At 45.5% G+C, this 13776-nt stretch overlaps 1 protein-coding gene across 1 annotated transcript; it reads left to right on the top strand.

Moving 5' to 3' along the window:
* The first annotated feature begins 1327 nt into the window (after positions 1–1327).
* ltn1 (listerin E3 ubiquitin protein ligase 1) lies at positions 1328–13336 on the top strand. The gene is made up of 32 exons (XM_079171252.1): positions 1328–1464; positions 1569–1775; positions 1947–2045; positions 2139–2369; positions 2455–2507; positions 2614–2794; positions 3094–3267; positions 3363–3553; positions 4372–4519; positions 4609–4866; positions 5000–5314; positions 5418–5633; positions 5722–5763; positions 5868–6057; positions 6188–6427; positions 6504–6657; positions 6770–6920; positions 7110–7320; positions 7436–7580; positions 7724–7837; positions 7953–8080; positions 8185–8320; positions 8434–8578; positions 8833–9046; positions 9292–9529; positions 10188–10265; positions 10433–10619; positions 10734–10899; positions 10992–11212; positions 11322–11516; positions 12016–12183; positions 12581–13336. The coding sequence occupies exons 1-32, from the start codon at positions 1423–1425 to the stop codon at positions 12641–12643; spliced, it is 5301 nt and encodes a 1766-aa protein (XP_079027378.1). The 5' UTR covers positions 1328–1422; the 3' UTR covers positions 12644–13336.
* Positions 13337–13776: the final 440 nt, after the last annotated feature.

Genomic DNA, 13776 nt, shown 5'->3' with positions numbered 1-13776 from the left:
GGATTAGTAAGTGTACAGCTTGAGTTACCTGCCTTGTTGACATATAGTGGTGAGGATGCAGTTTACAAGCAACAACAAGATCCTCCGTTCTGCAGGTAGGAATATATCTTTAGGATTGTATTACTGCTAGGAGCTACTCTTATTAACACATATCATTTGAAAAACAAATAATTCAGAACAGGTTTAAATCATTTAGATATAACTAAATATTGTTTCTAGAGCAGCAACAGTAATGTTTGCAACAACAAACAGCAAAGTCACTATAAAGTCATTAATATCTCACTGGAAACAAATCTAAAATGTCAATTAAATAAATAACATTCCTGAGTGAAGTTGATATCACTTATGATTACAACAACAACAACAAATAGGCAAGGCAATCGTGTTAAAACACTGCATTTACAGTTTTTCACAAACAAATAGCACACCATTGGATGATTAATATTGGGTTTATTTAGAGTATTTAACCAGGGAAAGGCTTGCAAAACCCAGGGAGTTGAGACTCAGGGTGCAGGGTGAGGGTGCTGGTGTTGTCTCCATTGAATATTCCTGTGGTTCTGGTCCTAAAAGAGAGAGAGACAGGGGGAGAGGGAGAAAAAGAGAAAGGGTTGGACACACCTACACACTGGACAGGAAATTGCCTCGAGAGATAAGTTGTGGTCTTTGTTCCCCCAACTTAAGTTCTGGTCATTAGTTGTGATCATAAATAGTGTTTTCACCTGCAGCACTCCTGACATGCAGCATCACTGCAGTATGACCACATATAATGATGATATATATTACATATTCAGGATGATGTGTTTAGGGTTAGTATTTAGTATTATTCCCCAGTTTGTCTATTATGATTCGTTTTTCAAAGTTGCTCGGCCTATTGTCTCTCATAGGTCCTCGACCTTCCCTCTCCCACATCCATCAATCCAAAATCAGCTGAGCTACAACATAACACAAACTGGTATTAGTCAACAGATTCACAAAGCCTAAAAATAACTTGGGGGAGCATTTAACAGGGTTATGCGAGCTGTGACACCAGACGGAGACAGTGCAGCGTGTAATTATGTCATGGAGGAGGTATGGGGCAGAAAGAGAAGTGATGTTAACTGAAATTAGGAAAATTGGATTAACAGAAATATAAGCAAGGGATATTTTAGAGTACAGAAGTAAAGGAAAATGAATAAGATCGCTGTTTAACCTCTTGAGAGACACTTGAATAAAAAGGAGCTAGTATGCAGATGACGCAGTAATGGTCTAGATCCAGAAGGAGGCAGTAATGCAACATCATGGATGCCGGCTGCCGTAAAGAAACCACACGAAGAAGAAAAGGAAGGAAGTCCTCAGTTCCGTCATACTTATCCCGATCAGAGGCTCCACTCTGAGTCATTTAAAAGGATATAAACTGATCACTTTTAAGATTAATGCGAATCCATGGGGGGTAAGAATAAACAGCGAACTAAAGGAAATGTTCGGGTAAGTACTGATGTCTGTACGTTAACGTAGCTAACGGCACAGTGTCCCAACTGTTTCATAACCACAACGTGTCTGCCTGGCTAACGTTTCTCTCCCGTTACTAGCCGTCCAGTAGCGGCCGAGCTGCTGCGGTGCTGACCCGGGAGGGTGGTGTCATCCCGGGTTTCGTGGGCTTCGACACGTCGGTCACCTCGGAGCTGAGTTACGTCCCCGCTATCCACGGCGCGGAGGAGATAGACAACCTGGTGGACGCAGATTTCCGCCTGGTGCTCAGGAAACTCTCGAAGAGGGATGTTGTTACCAGACTGAAGGTAAGTTGACACTATTTGGTCTCCCAATCAGCAGATGACTACAACCAGCCACTTAAAATAACATGAAACACTGTGTACACGTAAAACAATCTCCCATTGGGTGTTGTTGAAGCCTCCCCGGGGGTGTCTTTTGGTCCCAGTGTTGGTCTTGATGTTGTGTTCTCCTCCCAGGCGGTGCAGGACTTTGGGTCCATGTGTCAGGAGCGGGACGCCGAAGAGGTGAAAGGGGTCCTGCCATACTGGCCAAGGATTTACTGCAAGATATCCGTGGTGAGCTGGTCATCCACCACACGACTTCATGTGCTCAAGTGTTTGACCCTTGTCTACATTAACTTTTGTCTCCCATCAATATTGTCTCATCAGGACCACGATCGCCGGATCAGGGAGGCCACCCAGCAGGCCTTTGAGCAGCTGGTGCTGAAAGTGCGTCGCAGCTTGGCCCCCTTTCTGAAGAGCTTGATGGGCCACTGGATTCTGTCCCAGTGCGACACTTACACACCGGCAGCTTCCGCCGCATGCCAGGCCTTCCAGGCTGCTTTCTCTCCCACCAAACAGCCGGAGGCTCTCAGCTTCTGCAAGGAAGACATCCTCAATGTGAGTAGTACTGGTGGCCTTAGTGCGGACAAGGGGAGTTTGTTATCTACTGAACTTAAAAACAGTTTTTATTCTTATATTACAGGTACTTCAAGATACTTTGTTGAAGGAAACGGCAGACACACTGAGTGATCCACAGTAAGTTAAAAGTCTCTGTGGCCATTCTTCTAACTGTGTTAGGTACAGCAATGTAACATTCGGTCAGACCCCATTTGCTGAGGAACTGGTTCCCCTTGTTCTCTAGAAGTGTGACGGAGGAGGAGCGAGAAGGCAAATATGTGCGCATGCTGACCAGTTCTCTGTTGGGGGTGAAGAGGCTGCTCTCCCTGCTGCTCCAGAGTGACAGGACGGCCCTGGAGGAAAGACTGGCACATCTTCTGAACTCTGGGAAGTTCTGGAAGTACAGCAAACACAAGACACCACAGGTACTGGCATTCAGTAGCACTCCTAAACTAGTCCACTTTGGTATATGTTTTCCTTTTGATGAAAGGTTGTAGTTTGCAAAGATTGTTAGGGATAATATGTGATATCCCCCAAATACCTTTTTATGTTCCCTGAATCTTTGTGAGCTCGTCTCTCCGGATGCATTTTAAAAGAGTTTTAAATGACTTTGGAGGCAGTAACATCTGGCTGTAGATGATTCAGTCTGTCCTGCCAAATGCCCCCTAAAACGCATGCAATAATGTGTTTTTGAATTCATAATTACTACTATGTTTCTCCACAGGTGCGAGGGGCATTTTTCGAGATGCTGTGTGCTCTGTGCGAGTTCACTCCGGGACTGGTGCAGGCTGAAGCAGCCCGACTCTGCCCCGCTATTCTCCTCAGCATTGACGACACGGATCCCGTCGTGCTGCCTCCCGTATGGGAGGCGGTCCTTCACGTCGTCTCTACGATCCCGGTAAGGTCGTGTTACAGTCGTGCTGCTGCCGTTGTATTGTCAGGTGCTGTGAAAATGTTGCATCTGATCTCGTGATTTTCCTGCTCCTGTTACAGGATTGCTGGACACATGTGAACGCCAAGAAGGGCTTCTTACCTAAACTCTGGGCTCTACTGAAAGAGGGGGGCAAAGGCATGGCTAAAGCACTCCACCCTAATCTAATGCCCCTCCTCAGCAAACTGCCCCAGCAGGTCACCGATCCCACCGTGGACTTCTACACCACCTTCTTCTCTTCAGTCATACAAGGGTAACTTGTTTTTGTGGTGTGTTGGTACACTGTAATGTATTCACCCTCCTGGTGTTTTTCCTACGTTGTTGCATTATAACCTGGCATTTAAATGGAGTTCTATTGTGCGTGGCCATGTATTCACCCTTCAATTACCTTCAGAAGTCACATGATTAGTTAAATACAATCCACCTGTAAGCAGTAGGTTTTTTTTTTAGATCCCAATCCTGTCTTCTTCTCCAGAACCTTGTCCCTGACCTGTCTACAGAGCTCCTTGGTCTTCATGTTGCAAATTGCTTAGAGGTGTAAAGAGACTGAGGTCATGTGACAGATCATATGACACTAAGATTACACACACTGCAATTATTAAACTAATTGTGTGACTTTCAAAGGCACCCGATCCTATTTAGGGGCTTTTTTTTAGCAAAAGGGACAAACGCATAATCACCATTTTTTTTATTTTATTTACATTTTAGGCAATCAATTCAAATGCCTGGTTATAATGCAACAAAATCTATATGCGCTTGGGCCGGATGATTATTCAATATTGCTATTATTTATCAAATATTATTAAGGGAACAATATTGTGAAAATAAGCTCATTTTGTGTGATCAAAGGATATTGTAATTTGAAATCTTACTTCACAGATTAAAACACCGTTTCCTGATTCATTGCACTGAGCAGTGATTTTAATTCTGTTGGATGTGATTTTGCATATATTTTGTCATATCTTCAGATATATTGTGATTAAAAAAAAAGAATCCACTTGCTCTTGTTGTAAGTTACAAACCACGACTCCCGTATCGCGCTCATCACAAGTGTCTCTGCGTTTGTCTCAGGCTGTCTAGTGAGCGCGCTGCGACAAGTCCATCGGAAAGTGCCGTTATAGTGACGTCCGTTGTTGAGTGCTTGCGGTACTGCATACTGCACAACACGGAAGAAGAGGAGGAACAGAAGAAAATACGAACCATGCTTATTTCACAGCAGGTGAGATCACAGAGTTGCACCTATTTTCCCGTATGTGTCGGATCTACTTAGGTCCCTATCGGTCTCACCTTGTTTTTGTCTTTTTGTAGCTCCTGCCACTTCTAGAAAAGGCTCTTGGAAACCCCTCCCTTCAAAATGGTCCTCTCTTCCTTTTGGTCACCGAAGTGCTTGTTTCCTGGGAGAAAAAGGCTGGCCTACATAGTGAAGACGAAGCTAATGACAGCAGGGATGTCTTTCAAGTGCTTCTGGCAGACTTCTGGGAGGGGCTGGGCCTTCTGTTTATGCGTTATGCCGACAACGAGGACGCAGATCCACAGGCGTTGGAGGGAGTAGCCACCTTGCTGCAGGTGAGGTTGATTTGGGGATACAGCGGCTCAATATGGCTGTCGGAGCCATTTGTGTCTTTTGAAAGTGGCCGAAATGAAACCCGAAAACACAATGCCTGAATGAATCTACTCTCGCTTTCTCTTGTGTCTCCAGGTAATGCGCTACCCTGAGAGGGTGAAAAGCAAGCACGTCCAGAAGAAGAAGAAATCTGTCAAGATCTGTTTCTCTAAGCCAGAGAACAACGGGAAAAGTGGAGTTGAGGGCGAAGGCGTCGAGAAGCCTGCTCAGACAGAGTCTGAGCCGGTGAATGAGAAGGAATTTGGGTCCCTGCAGACCCAGCATTTCGAGGACGTAGTGTGTCAGCTGGCCCAGCTGTGCCTGGCGCATGTGAATGAGAGAAAGTCGGAGAGACATCTTGTTTTCCTCTCCCTTCTCCTGCAGTCTTTCCACACACCCAGGGTCTTCAGTGTAAGTCATATCAGACGATTACAGATCCAAGTGTAATGTACAATTGAAAGAATTACACATACAATTGACTTTTTTTCCCCCCCCTGCACCGTTCTTGCATTAGACATTGGTTGAGTTGGAAGACAAACTAGCCAACGGCGAGCCGAGGGATGAGGTGACCATGAAGAATCCAGCGATGCAGTTCCTGCTGGAGCGGGCGGTGGTGTGGCTGGCCGAGAAGGGGCGCAGAGACACCGAGCACTTGGTGGAGATGGTCTTCAGCTCGCTCTACTGCTGCAGCCAGCAGGAGACCACCCGCATCCTCAACCACATCAGCACGGTAACCTAAGATGCAGATGCCAGAAGTTCTGACTTGATGTTGCTGCTGCTTCTTTCCTGACATCAGTGCTCTTCCCTCTGGTTTCTAGATGGATTTGCAGTGGGGAATTATCCTGCAAATTATCCAGAGGGTATGTTTCTTCTGTTTACAGCTCAAAGTGTGTTATCTACCTTTTTTACATCACGTGTACATATAGGTAGTTATAAACGTCTGCGTTACTGTCGGCCCTGTCAGGCGTGCACAGATCCTGAGACGCTCACCAGCTGTCACGATTGGCTGAAAGGTTCAGTTCTTGGCGAGCAGCTCCTGGGATTGACTGAGGAGCTGTGCAAGGTGGGAGGCGGCTCTCCCAGTTCTACCGCTTCTACCAGCAACCACAGTTGGACACTTATCAGCTTGGTCCTCTCTCAGCACCACAACAATGGTGAACACACACACACACACAATCACACGTTTTTCGCTGGACTATTGATGCACATCGTTTGTGGATTTTAACTATTAGCCACCAGACAATCATCTTTTTTTTTTTTCTTTCTCTGTATCTACCTGTGCAGGGCCTGTGATAGGGGAGGTGTACTTGGAGAAGATCTTAGAGAGGCTCCACGCCACTCTCTCCGAGACCAAGAGTCTGTCAGATGCAGGCGACATGGAGCCACTCATCTGCTTCATCTGCGACGTGGCCTCCACGTTCTTCTCTTCTGTGCAAGACTGTCTTCTGCTTCTCTCTGCTGAGGAACTCTTGCTCACCGTCTTCCAGCTCACCGCCCAAGATCAAACGCACACACACCTGTCTGGTAGGTACTGCTCACAGCGCACAAACGCGTATTCTTTTCAGGGAAGCTGAATAACAAAGTTTTGTTTTTTTCAAAGACTCCCTTTTAGATAAGCTGAGGAAAGTGTGTGTGGCCGGGGTCCAGTCATTGGTTCAACACTCTGAATATGAGGTCAAGGAAGGTGGTTTCCTGCACAGCGCGGCCCTTTGGGTGACAAAGCAACTACTCACCATTTCTCTGGATATTAAAAGGTAACAAAACACCCTCTGTGGGTTTGTCAGTAATCCCTTCCCTTACATTGTGTCTGAATCCATGCAACCATATCTTAAGAATCTGTCAAGCTTCCTCTTCTCTGTGTTTTAGTTTGCAGGTCCTAATAGTGTCTGTACAGAGCCTAGTGGAGACGATCCTCTCTGTCTGCGATGAAGAGTCCCCCCTCCTCGTCCAGTTCTTTACACAACTGACGCCCAGCCAGACCGAATGGACAAGAATACGACGGGCCTTACCACCTCAGGTGAGCCAGCCAATCCGTCATCCTTGCATAAGGAAAATCAATTTCTAATTCCGACACTACTATACATTTGTTATGCAGAACTTGCTGTGGAAGGATTCTGCTTTTATTAGATTCTCCACGCGAAACTCTTTGACATTCATTCATTCATGCATGCGTTCTTCCCCCTTTTTCCCCCCCCGTCCTCTGCAGTGGATCAAAACCCCTTTACTGTCCGGCCGTCACAGAGGAGTTTGTGAAAACCCCTCCATGGAAATCTGGAAGTTTAGGATGCCGGCCAGGCCACCAGCCCACCTCTGTGCCTGTGCCCTGTTGGGGAGGGTGGCCCAGACTGTCGCAGTCACACCTTGTGACAAAGAGGAGGCAGAATGTGCTTCGCGCTTGCCAAACCTTAAGTACACAGGTACAATCGCAGGAAATGAGCTAAATGCCTCTGTAACTTTGGTGTTTTGAATCTGTCCAAGTCAATCTATGATGCTGTTTTAATATGTCTGTATGTGCATGCTTTTCTTTGGCAGTTTCAGAACTGTTGTATGCACTGCAGTGGTGTAAGGAGGTCGAGGACATCCCTGCCTATCACAGCCTGCTGACTGACTCGGGGCTCTTAGGAGGACTCCAGAGCCAGGTTCCAATGAAAGATCTGCTGGGGACACTCTACTCAAGGTGCCCTACACACCAAATCAACACATGTAACGGTTTCTGCATAAACGGATATTTCAAGGAGCCTCTTCAGAAGAAATGTAATACAGTACATGGCTCCTGAAGAAACGGTATCCAGTGAATGTATGTGTGTTGTTACCCTGTAGGTCGGTGGAGGATGGAGGTCTCTGGTCTCTGACTCTGGAGAACTATATCCACACCAATAACCTGGCAGCCACACACAGTGCAACCGTGAGGATGCTTTACGGCAGTGCAGACAGGTTTCATCATTTATTTATTAATGTCATTTTAAATGCTTTTAAGTTCACACGCCAATCTTTTTACATGGCCACTCTCACCACTGTCGCATGTTGAAAATGGTCTGTGTTCGGTCAGTTTGTTCCCGGTGTCTCAGGGCAAACTGAGCACGCTCCAGGTGCTCTGCCCCACCATGACCAAAGAGGACCAAGAGACTCTGGTGGCTCTGGCAACTGCTGGAATAATCAACTGGCAAGAAAATGACAGTGAGATTACACACAAACACACACACACACAAGTGCATACATGCACGTTTTGGACTTGAACCAAACAAATGATGTTGGTGTGTGTGTGTGTGTGTGTGTCACAGATGTTTACGGGTGTCTTGCGGTGCTGCTGTGCTGTCTAAAAGCCAACACGCACGTAGAGGAGGAGGTTGTGCAGGCTATCCTGGCCACCGTGATGGAGTGGAGGAGCAGCAAGGAGGATTGGTTCCTCTTTAGCAGGTAATGTAGTCACACAGACATTCTTTATGTTCATTTTATCTCTTGTAACACTGTTCAAAGTTCCGATGTTTTCTACCGATCTATCTACATCTTGTCGCATCTCGGTGTTTCAGTGATCTGTCTAAAGCAACTGCAGAACAGCTGAACCTTGCTGCGGAGATGATGCGCTTCCTGTCCTGGCTGGTGACTAATTGTCCCAGAGTTCTCGGGGGCAGCCAGTGGGATTTCTTGCTCTGCTCCATGCTGGCGTGGTTGGAGGTGAGACATTGGTCGTGCATATTGTGTGGTTTTTGAGGTCAGAGGCCATTGAGCGGCTACAGAGTTGAGCCACAGTGTGGATGCTTCCTCTCAGGGGTTGAACTCTTCACCTCGAGTATTTGAACTGTTGGAGTGCTCACCATGCTACTCTGCTGACCCTAAATACAGGAATATTTCTTTTTCTTTCTTATGCACGGCACGCATCTGCCGTCCCTCTCGATCTTTGACTTCATTTGCTTGCCTTCCAATTTCAGACCGCCAGCGAGAATGTGAGCAGCTTATGGAACCCTTGGGTGCAGTTGTTTGTGTGCGAGAATGCCGCAGTGATCGTGAAGCTGAACCAGTTCTTCACATCGTCTTCTCCCGATGTGCTGGAGAAACTGCCGCCCGAACTGACCCGTGAATGGACGGAGTTCTTCGTGGAAGGAATCTTCAACCTGCTGTTTCCTTTACCGGTCAACATCACAGGTGCGTGCGTGTGTGTGTGTGGATTTAGTTTAACTTATGACACAATCTCTGAGAAGCAAGCCTACTCGGGGGGGGGGGGGGGGGGGGGGGAGTCAAGCAACAAAATGTACCAAATACTTGCTTTTCATTTAGCATACCACTAGTAAATAATGAACATGTCTATCTCTAATCTTTTAAAATGTATGTAACCACTTTTATGTAACAGTCCTGAATCACAACTCCTAGTGCTTCTTGTCTGAATGCAGATGCCTTCACTGAACCGGATGACCCTGTTTTCCCATTGGCGGTGCTGCAGTCAGTCGGCATGGCTCTGACATATGTGCGTGTGGAGCAGCTGACACAGAACTCCCTTCCGCCACGGTTCATAGCGGACCAGAAGACGAACCTGCCAGAGCCCCTCCAGACGCTCCTCAACACTTTCTGTCCTCTGCTGCTGTTTAAGGCCAGGCCTCTGCAGATCACGGTCCACCACTTGTTAGAAAAGTAAGGATTCTATTATAAGAGTGTGTATCGGTGCGCAAATGTGGGTACACTTTTCTTAAATTAACAGAGAAAAGCAATTCCTCTAAAAAGTGACTTAGTACTTGTCTCTGTTAAGTAAAAGTAAAAATGTATTTCCACAAAAACAAAACTCTCCTGCATGCACCTGTATTAACAGGGCGGTCTAGCAGCCATCCTACAGCACCATAAATCACATATATATAGAACAACTATAACACAATCATATTTTTCTACATTTTTTAAAGATGTTGGCGTCACAAAATACGACTACGGACATTCAAAGCTATAGTTCCATGTATAATGTATGCTGGGTGTCAGATCCGTGAGAAAGAGACGGCAAACTGGTTCGTGGTTGAGGATTTAAAATTCACTCGCGCTGATTAACGGGGCTCAGTGCGCGGACATGCTGCTCCATCAGAAATGTCTCTAAATGCAAAGGAGGGCACAGATTCTAGAGAGAAGTAAGTTAGTTCAAATTGCCCTAATATCGACGAATGGGGGGAAAAAAACAATCATCGACAATCCCTTCAATCGTTGATATATCGTACAATCGCCAACCTGCACAAGCCTAGAATGATGCCCTCGTGCTCACCGCGAGATATCAAAGAAAAATTAACACGGTTGCTTTTTGTCAATTCAGGGTCATGCCTCAGCTGCCCGAGTGTGACGGAGAAGGAGACAACAACAAGTCTGATGATGATGGTGATGAGCCGTGTCTGTAAGTAAACTGAGGGAATCATAATACTGTGCGTTTCACACACACACACACAGTATTATTAAGTATTGTCACGTGAGTTTTTACAGTACCAGACCAAATATTTTTGGATTTAAAGGAAGTTATGTTTTCAATTTGTTCTTACATTTCCGTTTCATTTCTGTGTTAAGTTCTCCCCCCGCGTCTCTGATGGCCATCCTGTCGACCTGTGAGGAACTGTGTGATAGTATCCTGGCAGGGGTTCAGGTCGGAGAGTTCGCGGTGGTCCAGCCTCTCAGTGTGGAGTACTCCTGCATCCTGGGCTACCTACTGGCCTGGAAGCTGCTCCTCACCTTTTTCAAATCCTCACCCTCCCATGTGAGTCACGCTGGAGTGTATGAGATGCTATTACGAGCAAACGTATTCATACGACCGTGTGCTTTTTTGAAATATTGTCACAGTATTGACTCCTCTTTCTGATTTTATTTCTAGCTGCGAGCCCATTATGCCCAGTATCTTCGGAGAAGCGGCTCCCTTAACAAGCTCCTCCTTCACCTCTTCAAACTGATGCCGGAGAGCCCCGTCTATCCCGGCCAGGGCCCAGACACAAAGGAGACCAAAACCTTCTTTACGGAGAGCCAGTCTCTGGCTGTTCACAGTAAACAGAACACGCGCGCATTTCAAAAACCGTCCGTACATAGCTGGGAAATTGTGAACGAGCTTTTCACCTCTGCGTTTCTTTGCCCGCAGACAGCGAGAGCGTTGAGTGGGAGCTCCCTCACCTGGCTTGCAGCGTATACTATAGCACGGTGCAGGATCTGCCCGCCATGGTGCGGCTTTGGTGGAACAGCCAGGAGAAGAGAGTGAGCGCCGCCGCGGAGAAGTTCACCATTAAATACGTCAGCCCTGTTCTCTCAGCCCAGGAAATCTCCTCCGTCCACTCGAGCACTCAGTTGTTTGACAGCATGACTGTAAGTTAACAAAGACATTGCTCTGAGTGTATTCGGTTACTCACTGTAAGACTGAACTCTCCCAACGGCGAAAGGCAAACGGTGTATGTGTTTATCTTGATGCCCGCAGGTGAAGGCCCGCTCAGCAGCGCGGGAGGTGATCGCTACCTATTCTGTGGATGACATCTTCATTGAGCTGGTGATTCAGCTACCACAAAACTACCCTCTAGGCTCCATCACTGTAGAGAGTGGGAGGCGCGTGGGAGTTGCTGTGCAGCAGTGGAGGAACTGGATGCTGCAGCTGAGCACTTACCTCACACATCAGGTAGAAACACAAACACACACGATGGATATGTGTATGTTGTAAGTAGTGTTTGTTGTTCAACCTGCAGCTAGATTATATTCCTACCGGTGACGTTCTCTTGAGCCAAAACAGGTCTAGGAGTAAGGATTGATGTCATTGGGGTTTTACAGCTGTTACTGTTTGATACTACCACTGTTCATAATACTCCTTAAAGGTTTTATTGCAGTTACAAGCATCGTTGTTATCTTCGAGATATCCTGACACAGAGAGCAGAGCAGATGTTGCTGCGTGATAAGAAATTACACCAAAACGTTAAAAAGTAATGATAATAGAACTGGTATTTTCGGAACTCAGCGATACTGCCGTCTTTAATACTTTATCCCCGGGGGCCACATTCAATACTGGGTTTCACCACCCAACCCGAATAAGGAGGCTTTAAAGATTCTTTCTTGTTCGGGACCGGCTAAGGAAGAGAGGATGAAACGAGTGAGAGAATGTAAATGTGGGTTTGTTTGTTCAGAATGGCAGCATAATGGAGGGCCTGGCTCTGTGGAAGAACAACGTGGATAAGCGTTTCGAGGGAATAGAGGACTGTATGATCTGCTTCTCTGTTATCCACGGCTCCAACTACTCCCTACCCAAGAAGGGATGCCGCACCTGCAAAAAGAAGTTCCACTCAGCGTGTTTGGTGAGCTATATATGTGTGTATTATGTATATTAGATCATATGGTGGCGGGGTGTGAAGATCTGCAGGGCCTTCTCTGCAGATGTTAAAAATAACTACTTTGTATTTGATTGATCATCATAACAGAGAGAGACCAATAACACTGGTGGAAAACCGTAGTGTGTCTGTATATAAGTGTTGTGGCACAATGATGTTTCTTTATATCGGGAGCTATTTAAAGGCATAATTCATAAACCCACAGCCCCACTACCGGCTGTGTCAAACGCTTTTCTGTCTCACAAATGCCATATAGAATATAATGCACGACGACATATAGTTTAATGTGAACATACTTTGCTTTCTGCCATCGTTTTGTTGTCGTTGTTTACACTTGATGTGTTTCTTTCTCATCTTTCTACAGTACAAGTGGTTCACATCCAGCAACAAGTCCACCTGTCCGCTGTGCAGAGAAACGTTCTTCTAGTCGGTTGACCGGGGCTCAAAGGTCGACGGTGTTTGTGATTTCTATATAGAAGGTTGATAATGTCTAGCTCATTAGATCACAATATGGGTTGAAATTCCTTCTCACAGGCTTTCTCTGACTGAAATGACTGGCACGATCTTGTTTCATGTGCTCAGTGGAAGTCAGAACTTAAGTAAAAAACTAGTGCTAATTATATTTCAGTGACTTTAATGTGGAATTCCAGTAGTTTGGCTTGTGAAGCTGTCATCAGTTTGTTTATATCAGTGCTTTGCTGTGCTGTATATGCGCACCATCAGTAGATCCCTGCTGGTGTTTTTCAGAATGAGCTTTTATCTTTTTGTAGACTCGCGTAGGAACATATACAGGTGTGTAGAAGAGGCTCAATCACAACGTTGGGTAAAACCAAAGCTGGCTTCAATTGTATATAAGCACCTGTCAAAATAAGTCATTTTACAAATATATAAAAAAAATAGATTCCCATAAAAGGTTTGAAAAATATTTCCTAATATTTAGGAGTGCAAAGAGATCATGTCTTATTGGTGACATGCCTTATACCATTATGACATGGTGAGATCACCTCATGAAAAGCGGGAAAGGGAACTTCTTTACGGAGGGTTTTAATTTCAAAATGCCAATGCTTCCCCTGTGCCTGTATACAGCTGGAAATGATGCTGGAAAATAAATAAAATACCTCTGGATGGATACTATTAACTGATGCAATTTGTCTTTGATGCAGCACTTAGAACAGGGCTCAAACAAAGCATGCACAGAGAAAAAGTGCAAGGTATTGATATTAAAAAAAAAAAAAAGTTAAATATATGCTGGAACATGTCAGGCTTACACTGCGTACTAATATTGTTTAGTTCTGATCTGAATGTGATGGATTACAGCGAGTGTTGTATTACCTTTTAATAGTTAATATGACTCATTACATACATACTGTCGGCTGCCCGACAGGATGTTACAGCTTCCAGACCGAGAACAGAACAAAGTACAGCGCTTAGTTTCCTTATGAGTTCTTTAATATAGAACAATGCATATGCAGGAATACATGAATGTGGCACAAAGACTGCTTATGCATATTTTTTCTTTATGCATACACATACTTTTACACTTGAATCCACAGTTTTATA

This window comes from Pholis gunnellus (genome assembly GCF_910591455.1).
Source record: "Pholis gunnellus genome assembly, chromosome: 13".
NCBI lineage: Eukaryota > Metazoa > Chordata > Actinopteri > Perciformes > Pholidae > Pholis > Pholis gunnellus.
Note: the sequence above shows the minus strand (reverse complement) of the source record. Positions and strands in the feature narration are given on the sequence as shown.

Excerpts from the sequence above, each read along its gene's own strand:
- ltn1 (XM_079171252.1), top strand. The coding sequence starts at position 1,423 with ATGGGGGGTAAGAATAAACAGCGAACTAAAGGAAATGTTCGG. Across the intron at positions 1,776-1,946 it reads ATGTTGTTACCAGACTGAAG|GCGGTGCAGGACTTTGGGTC; the intron begins GTAAGTTGACAC and ends TTCTCCTCCCAG. Across the intron at positions 2,795-3,093 it reads GCAAACACAAGACACCACAG|GTGCGAGGGGCATTTTTCGA; the intron begins GTACTGGCATTC and ends GTTTCTCCACAG.